General features: G+C 39.3%; 1 protein-coding gene across 1 annotated transcript in view; it reads left to right on the top strand.

Moving 5' to 3' along the window:
- The window catches only part of LOC145996292 (uncharacterized), a 78,588-nt gene extending 75,484 nt beyond the window's left edge, over positions 1-3,104 (top strand). The window contains exon 5 of the mRNA XM_083132723.1: positions 1,988-3,104. Within this exon, the coding sequence (XP_082988849.1) occupies positions 1,988-3,104 (1,117 nt within the window). The remainder of the gene's footprint in view (positions 1-1,987) is intronic.
- Positions 3,105-13,023: the final 9,919 nt, after the last annotated feature.

Below are 13,023 nucleotides of genomic sequence, written 5' to 3'. Positions count from 1 at the left end.
CTGTTTCTACGCCCTGTCACCTTGATAAATTCTTCATCCGCGGCTTCGTCCCGTATCATGTCCTCGGGTAAGGACACAGAGGGCGAAGGGGATGAAGAAGGGGCAGTGGTGGCGGGTGCTTTTAGCGCCCGCCGGGCAGCTTTCAGCTGCGCTTTAAGTCTCAGGGTGGTCGATGCCGCCCTGACTGGAGAGCTACTGGATGTCAGAAAGTATTCTTTCGTGTGTACCTGCTTGAACTTCTTCTCTGTGGAGCGAGGAGTGGTTGCTGGTTTCCTCGAAGCAGGGCGAACTACTACGGGAAGCGTTGTCGTTTGGGTTGACACGTCGCTGGTTTGTACACCTACACTGCGACGGGTAAGAGCAGCTGCAGCAACTGTAGCGAATGGCACAGGTAAAGTGGTGCGTATACTTTCGCGGAGACGTTGTTTTGCTTCACCAGCAGAGATTTTTTCTGTGACGACCAACTCTCTTGTTGGAAAGAGGGGCAGTCATCATGCCAGACTGGGTGCTCGCCTTGGCAGTTAATGCATTTCGGACCAGAAGAACAAGGTTCGGTCCCATGCTCAGGCAGACTACACTTACCACAATGGGCGGTAGTGGCCTTGCAGGAAGGCTGAGTGTGCCCAAAGTGCTGGCATTTGAAACACCGCATCGGGTTGGGTATGTACGGACGGACCTTGAGTCTCAAATATCGAGGCCGTACCCTGTCTGGGAGAGTGGTCGTTTGAAACGTCTGTATAAGTGAAGCAGTTGGTACTAGTTCTCCGGACTTACGCGTCTTTATTCGCTGCACTGCGGTCACATGTTGGTCTGAAAGTGCTTCAAGAATCTCTTCCTCCTCAGCATTCAGCAGATCCCAGTGGCGAATCACACCTTTACTACTGTTAAGTTGACGATGAGGTTCAACATTAACAGGGAAGTCGCCCAAAGATCTTAGCTTTAAAAGGTTGTTTGTCTGGCGATCTGTGCTGGTCTGGATAAGTAGACTTCCGTTTCGCAGCTTCTTTATTTCTGGTACGTCTGAACCAGCGGCGTAGTCTAGCTGTTTCTTGATCAGAAACAGTGACAAGTCCTTTAATGTAGCAGCTCCATGTTTCTTGGTTGTTGCAGATTCGTCGTTACTATCGGTCTTCTGCACAATACTAATCACAAGGAAACGTGGCACGTTACTTGTCTTTTCCACCAATTGAAGCGGGCTCGAAGGCCGCGCTCGGTTTGGGGTTTTCCCCCCGTTTAAGTTGTTTTTTGTACCCATATACAAAATGTTATTATTGTGGAGGGTCCATAAATTGTCGCATCGACATGCCCTCTATGCCGAGGAAGGCCTACCCCGAAAAATGGAGGCTACTCGAGGACCAAACCGAAATCCCCGAGGCCACGTTCGCGACTGCACCTACCCCTGCAGCCAACACTGTCCCATCGGCACGTGCAACTCACACCTTGGGATAGGTTTTTTTATCGAGGTTGTCTCCTATAGCAGGACCCTTAGTTATAGGGAGGTCAAAGATATGGAGATGAATGACGTGATGGAATGGTGAAAGGATGAGATATGGATGTGAAGAATGAGTGAAATAATGAGATGAAAATGACCTCCCTACCTTAGTTTCTTAGAGGGAGGTCAAAGATATGGAGATGAATGACGTGATGGAATGGTGAAAACGTGAGATATGGATGTGAAGAATGGGTGAAATGATGAGATGCAAATGGCCTCCCTACTAAGCCCCCTCGCCCCGTCAAGGCAGTCCTACATGGAGGGGAGGGGTCCCACGATACAAGAAGAATTGTTTTCAATCCTGCTCAGATTTCGTAGACACAGAATCGCACTGACTGCAGACACGGCTAAAATATATAGGCAAATTAACATGCATTCAGAACACAGACCACTTCAATGTATCTTATGGAGAGCAACACTTGACGAACCGATCCATGTTTACAGTTGGAACACAGTCACTTATGGATTAACTTGAAGTTCATTCTTGGCCACAAGATGCCTCAAACAGTTGGAAGAAGATGAATCATCAAATTTCACAGTAGCCACTCATGTCTTAACACACGACTTCTACGTTGACGATTTTCTGGGAGGAAATTATTGCATTGAAGGTCCAATAAAGCTGCGTGAACGTCTCACAGAATTACTCCAGAAGGGAGGATTCAATCTACGTAAATGGTGCTCCAATAGCAAGGCAGTGTTACAATCTATTCCTGAAGAATTGAAGGCAGTACAGGACCTAGTGCAATTCGACACAGGAGGCATAAAAACATTGGGAATTTCATGGGGCCCATCCACGGACGAATTTCTCATGGACAGTAAGGTTGCCGTAGCAGCAGACGTGGCTTCATTGAAGGGATTCTCAAAGTGTCAAGTTGCCAGGATAATTGCACAAGTGTTCGATCCAATCGGACTAATATTACCAGTGGTGATCACATACAAATCATTCCTGCAGCAGTTATGGCTCCACAATGTAGGATGGGATGATCTGCTTCCTATAGATGTGAAGGAAAAATGGCGTCATCTTCATTCGCGGCTCACATGTATTAACGAAGTAAAAATACCACGATTCGTTCTGGCTCCAGGAGACATAAGTAAAGTTCAAATTCTCGGTTTCTCTGATGTATCAGACAGAAACTATGGCAGTGTTCTCTTCGTAAGATCAATTGATTCAGAGGGTCACATAAGTGTGAACTTATTGTGTTCAAAGTCCAAAGTGGCTCCGGTGAAGAGAACCACTCTTCCACGTTTGGAATTATGTGCGGCAGTTCTACTAGCCAAACTGGTACACAAAGCATTGCCCATACTGCGTCTATGCATAGACACCATTCACCTATGGACCGACTCAAAAATCGTCCTAGCTTGGCTGGCGTCACCAGCCAGTAAATGGAAACCTTTTGTTGCCAACCGCGTGGCAATTGTACAGGAACTCACACATGTCAGTGATTGGAAGCACATTCCTTCAAAGGACAATCCAGCAGATCTGATCTCACGAGGAGTCGATGCAAAAACAATCAGATCACTTCAGCTTTGGTGGCATGGAAGACGAGACACAGTGGCCATCCTCGAGTTTAACATTCAGTCCAGACAACAACACTATTCCAGAGCAGCGTAAGGTAGCAGCTACCACATTGGTCACTCATGTAACAAGTGAAGAAGAAATCATATCTAGATATTCAAGTTTATCCAAGCTACTGAGAGTAGTGTCACTCTGCAGAAGGTTCATCAGCAATTGCAGAAACTCAAGAGACAAAAGGAGTGAAGACCTTACCACCTTTGAAATTCAAGGCGCCACACTTGCTTGCATCAAGATAACACAACGTGCATTCTTCTCTCAGGAAATCAAAGATTTGTCTGACAAGCAGCAAGTACACAACAAAAGCATTTTGAGGAACCTTCATCCATGTTTATTTGTTTAATATCGTCGAGTGAAGAAGCTTTACAAAAAGCTCTGACTAACGTCGTTGCTCTGTCTATTGTCAAATAAACTATGAAAGCCTACCACAATAACAAGAAGAGCTGACATCGTCAGCTATATTCAGGCAAGTAGATCACATATATCCCCATACGACGTCATTGAGTTGAACACGCAATAGATATTAGGTCAAGTTTTCTCTGTGTTAAGCCAGTCTCACACGGCAGTTAAGAAAAATAGGTACGTCCTCACTTTGGCATTGACTTCTAGCTTCGTTACTTAACGATCGTGTGAGAGCTATCTTTTATTCAGTTCCCGACAGAATTAGAAACCGTCTCTAAATCCATCGTTAATACTATAGAACTACCAATCAGAAATGAGGAACACACTGGCAGCTGAAGAAGGAAACATAACCAATCACAAGAGACCTCTAGGTCACGAGTGCACTTTTAATAGTAATGGCGGCCGCGTGAGATGTAAACAATGCATCACTTCACATTTTTAAAAGCCGATAACTATTCAACCGAGAGGAATAACATTTCGAGTAAAACGTTATTAGGTTGAAAACAATGGCGCTGCTTAAATACATACTTTACCATGTTTACTGTATACGTATGAAAGAATACTTTAGTTGTTTCAAATTTAAACACCGTGCACTCAACATAGATGCTGTAACTCGACGTGCATGCTGTATATGTTTGTTATACATTGTAGTCGCAAAAGCTAGCCGAAAAGTTACATGAAATGCTTGCGTTGCGTGTATATCTGCTATAAGATATTTGGATACTTTTACATAGCATTTATGATAGCAAAAATGCTAAAGGAAATGCTTTCGTCTAAAGCCGGCCTTAATGATTGGGGCGAATATTTTATTTGTTGAGTGAAGAGTCTACTAATGATTATTGTTTTAAATAAATAGTTCGTATGTCTAAATTTCCTGCTGAGATACTGTTATTTTACTGTCACAACAGACGCGAATACTACTTTATTTTGAAGTAAACTAAACACTTGGAGGATATATTTCAAAACCGCACGAGAAAGGTTTCATTAGAATATACAACTTCTATCGTAATACCATGCCAAGATCAAACCGTGTTTGCTCTTGGGAACCTCTCGCGATGAGCGGGTCTCCACTATGCTTTTCCCCATTTAACTCCATGGTTTTGAATTACCGGAAACGTGTCTCTGCGATTTTCTGGCGATGTGCGATGAGCGACGTGCTTCACGCGATTTTACCCTAAGGTGCGACGTCGCTAGCAAAGAGAATGGTCGCTAGTGTCGCAGACCTCAAGAGATGAAGTGCGCATGCGCGGCGAAATTTCCATTTGTAGGTGGACTTAGCGCTCTTTCCGTGTATACTTTTTGGTGCTTTCGAGCGCTGCGCGCTTGTAGTTCTATATTTGAACGCCAGGCTGTATGCCAATCCACGTGGTTTGAAACTATACTAATAGATGGCGCGCAGATCGATTCCCTATTTTCCGCACTTCAGCATTACCAACAGTGATCAAAACGCTTCATTTTAAAAGTAGCTTCGCTACAACTGCAGCTACTCTTCCAAAATGTAGCTTCGCTACAGCTACAGCTACATTTACCAAAAAGTAGCTCGTTACGCTATTCCTGTTCGCTAGTCGCTACTTCGCTACTTTTTGCGCTACTTCTGCATAAAAAATGAAAACAATGATATGGGTATTAAAAAATCCCCTACTACTGGTAAATATATTCTGTTATTCTTTATAATGATTCCAGTCATTCGATAATTTTGATAGCAATGTTATTTCAGTTACTTATTTTACTATAGTTTTTGAGAATACCATACCTATGCAAGGTTCATATCAATTCAAATTTGATATATGAATATTGCAATTAGGGTGTTACCCAAAATACATAATTATTACAACTATACACAAATAAAATTTGGTAGGATTACGTATTTTATGTTCACATCAACATATTTTTCTTGAGAATAAATATTTCATTTTTTATAGACTGATATGAAGTTCGCATTTTGAATGAAAAGTACCTGGAGCCCTTTGACTACAAAAGGACCCCAGGTTCGATACCCAGGAGAGGCACATAATGGTTAGGATCCAGTCTCGATCAGATTATCTATGCATAAAATGGACTCAAAACAAAAACTGGGAAAGACGCCAAGTTGCGAGGATGAGATCCTCCTGCTCCTCCATTCTCCACACTGCTCATCATTCATCATTCTTCCTCGTTCTCACAATTAGCCGAAAGTAGCAGAAAGTGACTATAGAATAATCAAATAAACCATTTATCCTCATTGTCATGGTTGAGAGAAGTGGAAGAATAGATGAGGAGGTAAACAGAAGAGGACAAATGAATGATGGTGGACTATATCAAAGCTTTCGAAGATTAATATGGAATAGGGATGTACCTATAAAATGCACGAAGGTAATATGTAACACATACTATGTGCCAATAATTACGTATGGAGCAGAGACTTGGACAATGACATAGAGAGACAAAGAAAAGACGCAGGCAGTGGAGTATATTGGGGAAGACTAGAAGGGATAGAATAAGGAATGAGGAGATCCGACAGACAGTGGGTGTGGTGAAGCTTCAGGACAGGATAGATCAGGCACAGATGAGATGGTTTGGACACATGAAGAGGATGGATGCAGAAAGACTACCAGTAATATCTTACAATTTACAAGGAGTGGGAATAAGGCCAAGGGAGAGACCAAGATGTCGGTGGAAAGAGCAGATAATGGAGTGTTAGGAGACAAGATTGGAACACCTTGGAAAGAGAGGAGTTGTGAAAGACCAGGAAAAAATGGAGAGGCTTGACTTCTATGCCGACCCAGCCAGAGGCAGGAAACAGCGAAGGATGATGATGATGATGATGTCATGATTAGCAAAAGTTACAGAAAAGTGACGCAAAAGTAGGAGAAATACATAAATTTGAAAACTATGTATATTAACTAAAGAAAATTGTCTTTTCTACAGGAAAGTCAATAACTCGTACATACTTTTTTGCAATATGATAAAATCATTGACGAAACTGTCGTGTAAACCTGAGTGTTCTAAACGTATTGTAATTTTAAAATTTGTGAACAAATAATATCGCGAAAATAATTGTAATTCCAGAAACTCTATGATTCTTGTAACAATGATTTCTTGCTGGTGAGATCTTATATACTGACGATGATCAATGCTGTTAACGTACTGAGCCATTTATTGCTGGCACTATTCCCTTGTCAGTGCAGTGGAAATTCCATTGCTCGTTTTTGCACTGCAAGTTGTGTTACACAGCAATTAATGACATTTTGGTGTCTCTTACACCATGAATATCCACAGGATTTGTTCCGGGGGTGACGCAAACGAGCCACTTTTTTCCAGTGGTGCAGCAAACGAGGCATGTTTCTCCCCAAAATAACGATGCAGCTAAAAAAACGTAGCTGTTAGCTGGAACATATTCATATATGTCAGGTAGTTTATCTGGATATCTGAATTCTTCAGATACTAATTAAATAAATTACGCAGATATCTATAATCTACAATCTAGATAATCTGTACCTCCATGTAATAGACTGTCTTTATGAACCTCCTGCAAAATTAAGGGTTATTGTCGATTTTTTCTGACGCTGTTGCCACATTCAAAATTCACCTCAAAATGCCGAGAAAAAATGTAGCTGTAGCGAAATTTTCGCTACAACTACAGGAATTTTGTAGCTTCGCTACCGCTACAACTACAATTTTCAAAATGTAGCGTCGCTACAGCTACAGCTTGAAATTTTGTAGCTAGCTACAGTAGCAACGCTACAAGTAGCTCGCTACTTCTGACCACTGATTACCAACATACTATTTTCGAGTACAAACTCAAGATTCGCTAACTCCCAGTTACTTTCACATTCAAAAAACCGGTGCTGGTTAAGAGTGGCGATTATCTCCAACTGGCAGATAGTTAACAGAAAGAATAACTGGAAATTGAAAAACCGGCCCTGAAACATTTGTAAAACAAAGTGTTTTAAACACTTTTGTTTTAAACATGCCAACCCTGGTGCATACAATATTTAGAAACAAAATAGCTCTTGATGGCAATGATAATAAATTGCAAATATTAGATTGCAATGTCCATACTAGAGAATATGGACATTATAACACAAGTAAACAATGTGATAAATGTTAATTAATATAGACATTAATATATTTTTTTAACATTTTTTTCTTATTTATTGTAATATCTATTTGCGGAGTTAGGTGGAGTAGAGTAGCCGTAAGGCTAAATTTTGCTCTAAAGTAAATAAATAAAATTATATTATATTTTATTCTATTCTATTAAAATTGTTCTATCACTCTCTCATTCTTTACATCATATATGTATGATTTCTCTACAATTAAAATTGCATTGCATATGGTATTTTCAGGTAAAGTTTCATGAAACTCACATATTAACTTAATATTTGTTCGATCATTAATAACTAGCAATTTTCTTTTTTATGCATTTATTAAAAACATTGGTCTGTGAATTATAAACTCGTCTGGATTATAATACATATCGATGTTTCCTACAGTTACCCTCTTAAATGCACTAAATGCTTCATATAACTTCAAATAATCTTGATCTGCAATGTTTGAATAGTAATTTTCACGTGGGAATACCTCATTTCGACCATTCTTCACATATGCATTTTTAATTTTATAATTATCAAACTCGCTGCTATCTTTTTCCTGATTGTCATCTCTCCCTGTCCGAAAGAATACAGCTACAAACTCTGGCATATCGTATTGTAGAGATTGAAACTGATTAGTAATATCGAACTCAAAACTTTACCCTCCAGTGGCTTCTGTATGCATTGATATGTATAAAATTGTATCGGAATTTGAGGATTTTTCAAAATGTTGGCTTTGTATTTGAGGGCATAATTAGATTCATATTCAACTATAGGCATGCATAACTCCATAGACTGAATCACACATTTTATAGCTTCGTGTAAACTAGCATCATTGGCTGTTCCATCTGGATTCAAAGTTTTGTATCTCATTATCGAATTATGAACTTTGGGTGATCTACGAAATATGATACTTAAACCACCTTTCCACAGAATTTCTTTATAATCAGAGAAAAAGCCAAATAGAAATCTCATGGGGAACAGTACTGTGTGACTTTTTGTTTCAATTTTTGTTCCAGCCTCGAATCCACCAACTTTATAATATACACTCTCTGATTTGGATAATTTTAATGTCCCCACTGTAGTGGATGTAATCCCAGGATAATCAATTCTGTCAATGACTGTACCATGCTTTCTGATTTCAATTTGTGAGAATAAAAATGGAACAAAATTATCTATAAGTTTTTCATTAGCAGTAGGGGGATATTCTTCACCATTACTTTACTTGACAATATCAAATTTTATATACAGATCCGATCTATGTGGATGAATAAAACCATCCCCTACTGTAATATCAAATTTAATTTCCTTATTCGGGTCATTGAGGTTAGCAAATGTCCTTGTGTTTGGAACAAATGACTGCAACTCATAACTCTCGATATTTTCCATTGGTATTTATTTATTAATTTTAAATATTAATTTCTATTATCGCAGTGGTATTAGCACCGGCAAAATCGATGATCTCATTTTTCTCATTCGTAATTGTTATCTCTATGTAATTAACATTATCAATAGAAACAGGGAATAGACTGGTGGGATTGGGGAATAGATGATAGGTTCCATAAATTCTGAATTTGGCTTAAATGTAGCAATGATACCTGTCTCCTTGTGGCTACCAACTGAATTTTCTTCAGCTTCGATAATCATTCCTTTGGCAATGTTGCAGTGAATATTCAATGTTTCTATAGCTAAGAATTTTGGTATAAATGCACCTATGTGCCTAATACCTGCTTCTTATTTGCTATTGTTGGAGAAACCTAGAAGTTCATATAGGCCGGCGTACTTTTAGCCTTTCATCTCATTTTGTATATCGGATGAAATGGATCATATGAAAGCACTTGACGACGAGGAGAAGAAGAGATATCTGGGTAAAGTAAAGACCTTTCCATATCAATTGGATGAGCAACTCGGAAGTAATACGGCATTTTTCCAGGATGAGATGCATTTGCTGACCGTCGTTGCATTTGGCGATATTTGTAGCTTACATATTTAATAGAAAGTAATTTTTCTTACACAGCGAGAGCGCTTTAAGCACGTAAATCTTTGGATGCATACATTTTTGTTTTAAGTGAAAAAATGCGAGATGTACAAACATATAAAAAGCGGAAAAGGGAGCTTTTTTCTTCTGTCTTCAGTCTGGGCGAGTCAGATGGATGCGGCAACGCAGAAATACAAAACGCTCATTAAGTCAATTTTCTGCTATTTGTGTTAAGCATGACGATGAAGATGAATAATAAACTGGAAAAAATAATGATGGGACAAACACAATGATACACCATTGCCTGACCAGTGCTCAAACCTAGGACCTATTCTCTATCAATGTTGAAGAGATTTCCATTGCAAGAAACGAAAATTAATAATAGTACCCGCACTTAGTTTTCTGGTTGAACAAAAAACTATTTCTTCTAGTTACACAAAAATTTATTTCCTCTGGTTGGTTACACAAAAATGTATTTCCTCTTGTTGGTTACACAATTTTTTTTCTTTCTGGTTACACAAAAATTTAATACAGTCCGTGAATTCTTCAAGAACATAGCGTGTAATCTAACTGACTATGACCGAGCATCTTTTGAAAGGAAAGTTAATATTTTTGCTCAAAACAGAGAGAAAAGTCGAGAATTGAATGATTTCTCTTTTACCTTTAATGAAGAGCAAGGGGTGTGGGACGCAAAAGTTTTGGTCAGGACGGAATCAGGACGGAGTATTTTTAAAGCCCTGACGTTCAAAACGGGAAAAATAATGTTATATCCAGTAGTTATGTACCCGCGTTGAAGTCGATAAATCAATTGATTGGAAAAGATCGATCAAAGATCAATTGATGATGTAGGTGTGTGGGCAAGCAAGTGTGGGTTTTTGCGTGATGACGTCATAAAAAGGGCGTGGCTTATTTTGTGAGGATGATTTTGATTGGTGTGTGGGTGGAGTTTTATTTTCTGTGGAGGATTTTGATTGGTTGTTGGGGTGAGGAGGAAAAGTAGTGGATTCCGGTGACGGTTTCTCGGAATTGGAGTACGTGTTTCCGGTCGTTGTTTGAAATTCGGGGGAAATGGCGGTTGTTTTTCTTGGAATTGTGATACGTGTTTCCGGTGATGGCGTTGATGTGCGTTTAATTAGGGAGATAGGATGGTAAATGTCTGGTTTGCTAATCGGGGCAAGTTTGAACATGTATTGAGCGTTTACGACCGTTGGAGGATGTGACGTAGATACAAGAAGGTATAAATAGAAGAGTTGGAAAATAGTTATGTTAGAATGGACGTGTGTGGTACAGGATTGTTTAGTAGATGGCTGAATGTTTACGAATTTAGTTACGAGGAGTTCTGGGAAATGTTTCGATCTTGCGGGGAGCTGGATAGTGACCGAACAGCCCTGCACCGTCTGTTGAACTATTTTCCGTTTATGTATGTGGGGCTACGTGAACCTCCCTGGTGTGGATGTTACCTGTTTGACGAATTAGGAAATGGTGTCCATGAATATTGCGAGACGCTAAAGAAGATAGACGAGAGAAAAAAAAGAGTAGATGAAGAAACAGAATTCCCAAGTCACAGGTGTACGTGCGAACTACGTCGCAGGAAGGATGAGGATGAGACCCATGAAGCATTGAAGGGAAGAGTGAAAGAGTGGCTTGTTTTGCTGGAAAACAGAAGTTCCGTGTGGTGTTCAGCCTGCAACCGTTCTTTGTTACGTAAATTAGAAGGACATCCCTGTTTCCCTGTGTTTTCTTCCGGTGTTCGCAGATCACTGTTTCGTGTTGATGGTGAGGATAACCAGATTGAACATTTATCGCCGATACCTACAACGCCGTCACCTACAGTATCAGACGAGTTTCCTTTGTTCGACATATGAGAGTGTATACTTACCATACTCGTCTGATTGCAGGCGGACCTTATACCACCGATTATATGTCGGTGAATGCGAGATACAAGACTTACACAAAGTGGCCAATAGGATTACGTCAGACTGCTGAAGAATTAGTCACTGCAGGTTTTTATTATTCAGGATTCAGTGATAGGGTAACATGTTTCCATTGTGGGTACGGAGCGTGTGATTGGACATCCGAAGATTGCCCGATTCTAGAACATTACCAGGCAATACCAGCCTGTACTTACATACAGAGTGTTGCAGCGTTACACAGTGATTCGAAAAGTTGCAAATATTGCGACAGTGTGGAAACTACTGTAAAAACATCCGATAATCAGAGTGTGGATTCTGTGCTACTCTGTAAAATATGTTTTGAAAACCCTTGCAGTGTGGTAATTCTTCCGTGTCGACATTTTGTAGCCTGTGGTCTCTGTGCCTCTCAATTGGACAAGTGTGCGGTATGTCGGGGCAGTATTGATGATACATTGACAGTGTTCACCTGTTGAACAAAATGGATACCTGTTTTTCGGACATTCAATGTTTTCGAGGAGTCGAAGGAGAATTTGTGTGTAAAGAAGTAGGAATTTTAAAATTTCCTTTCGACAGTGCATTTGACTGTTTAGTGAAACCTCCATATGGTTTACACTTGTTGAGTGAAAAGTATCGCCGAGTGAATTACTGGCTCCGTACCAACAAACATGGTCTCGATTGGAATGATGGATGGCTACCGTACGAGAAATTAGAAGATCTTCTGTATTTAGTGCTTATGAATCAGAAAGTTTATGTTAAAGGTACGGAGAAAATGGAATGGGTGAAAACATTAGTGGGGAAAAAAGGTGAGGACAAAATGACTGTATGCAATATCGAAGAACTTGAATGTCCAATGTTAAACAGTGTCAAAAACAGTTCAGAAAGTTTAAAATGTAAAAAACATGGTAAAGGTGAAAAAACCTGTGCAGTTGAAAATGTCTGGAAAATGTACACTTTTTATTGTAATAAATAAAAGAAATGTTCAAAATATACAAATGTTTTATTTATAATTGATAATATGGATATAGAATAACACAAATGTTTTATTTACAATTGATGATATAGAAGGTTTACAATACCTGAAGGGTTATATTACAATACATAAAATAAGAAAGACTGATTTACAATACATGAAAATAACAATGGTTCATTTACAATTTGGAATAGATTTACAATGGATACTTTACAGCATCAGATACATAACATAACTTATTTACAATGTCAATGTGTGTCCAAGATTGTTCTGAAGATATATTTCAATCATCAATTCGTTGTACCAGAATACATAAAAAAAGTTCACTACATTGGGTACTTCTTTTTTTTCTGAACTCATATTCTTTTTGACACAATATACAAAAGTCTCCATTTCTGGTTGTAATTTATGATAACGGTCGTTCATTAATTTTTGCAGAGGTCTAAAAAGGTTACACAAAAATAAGTGTAGTTCAGAATCTGTGAAAATAAAAGCATCTGGTGAATGATGTTGATACATTGAAATACACCGTTTCCCGAAAAAATTTACACCACTAACGGTGATATTTCCAGTAACCAAATAATTGAATCGTCGACCTGTTTCGACGTAATTTAATAAGTCA

Source organism: Lepisma saccharinum, chromosome 12 (assembly GCF_977018435.1).
Source record: "Lepisma saccharinum chromosome 12, izLepSacc3.1, whole genome shotgun sequence".
Classification (NCBI taxonomy): domain Eukaryota; kingdom Metazoa; phylum Arthropoda; class Insecta; order Zygentoma; family Lepismatidae; genus Lepisma; species Lepisma saccharinum.
The sequence above is the reverse complement of the archived record's forward strand: the minus strand, read 5'-3'. Positions and strand labels throughout refer to the sequence as shown.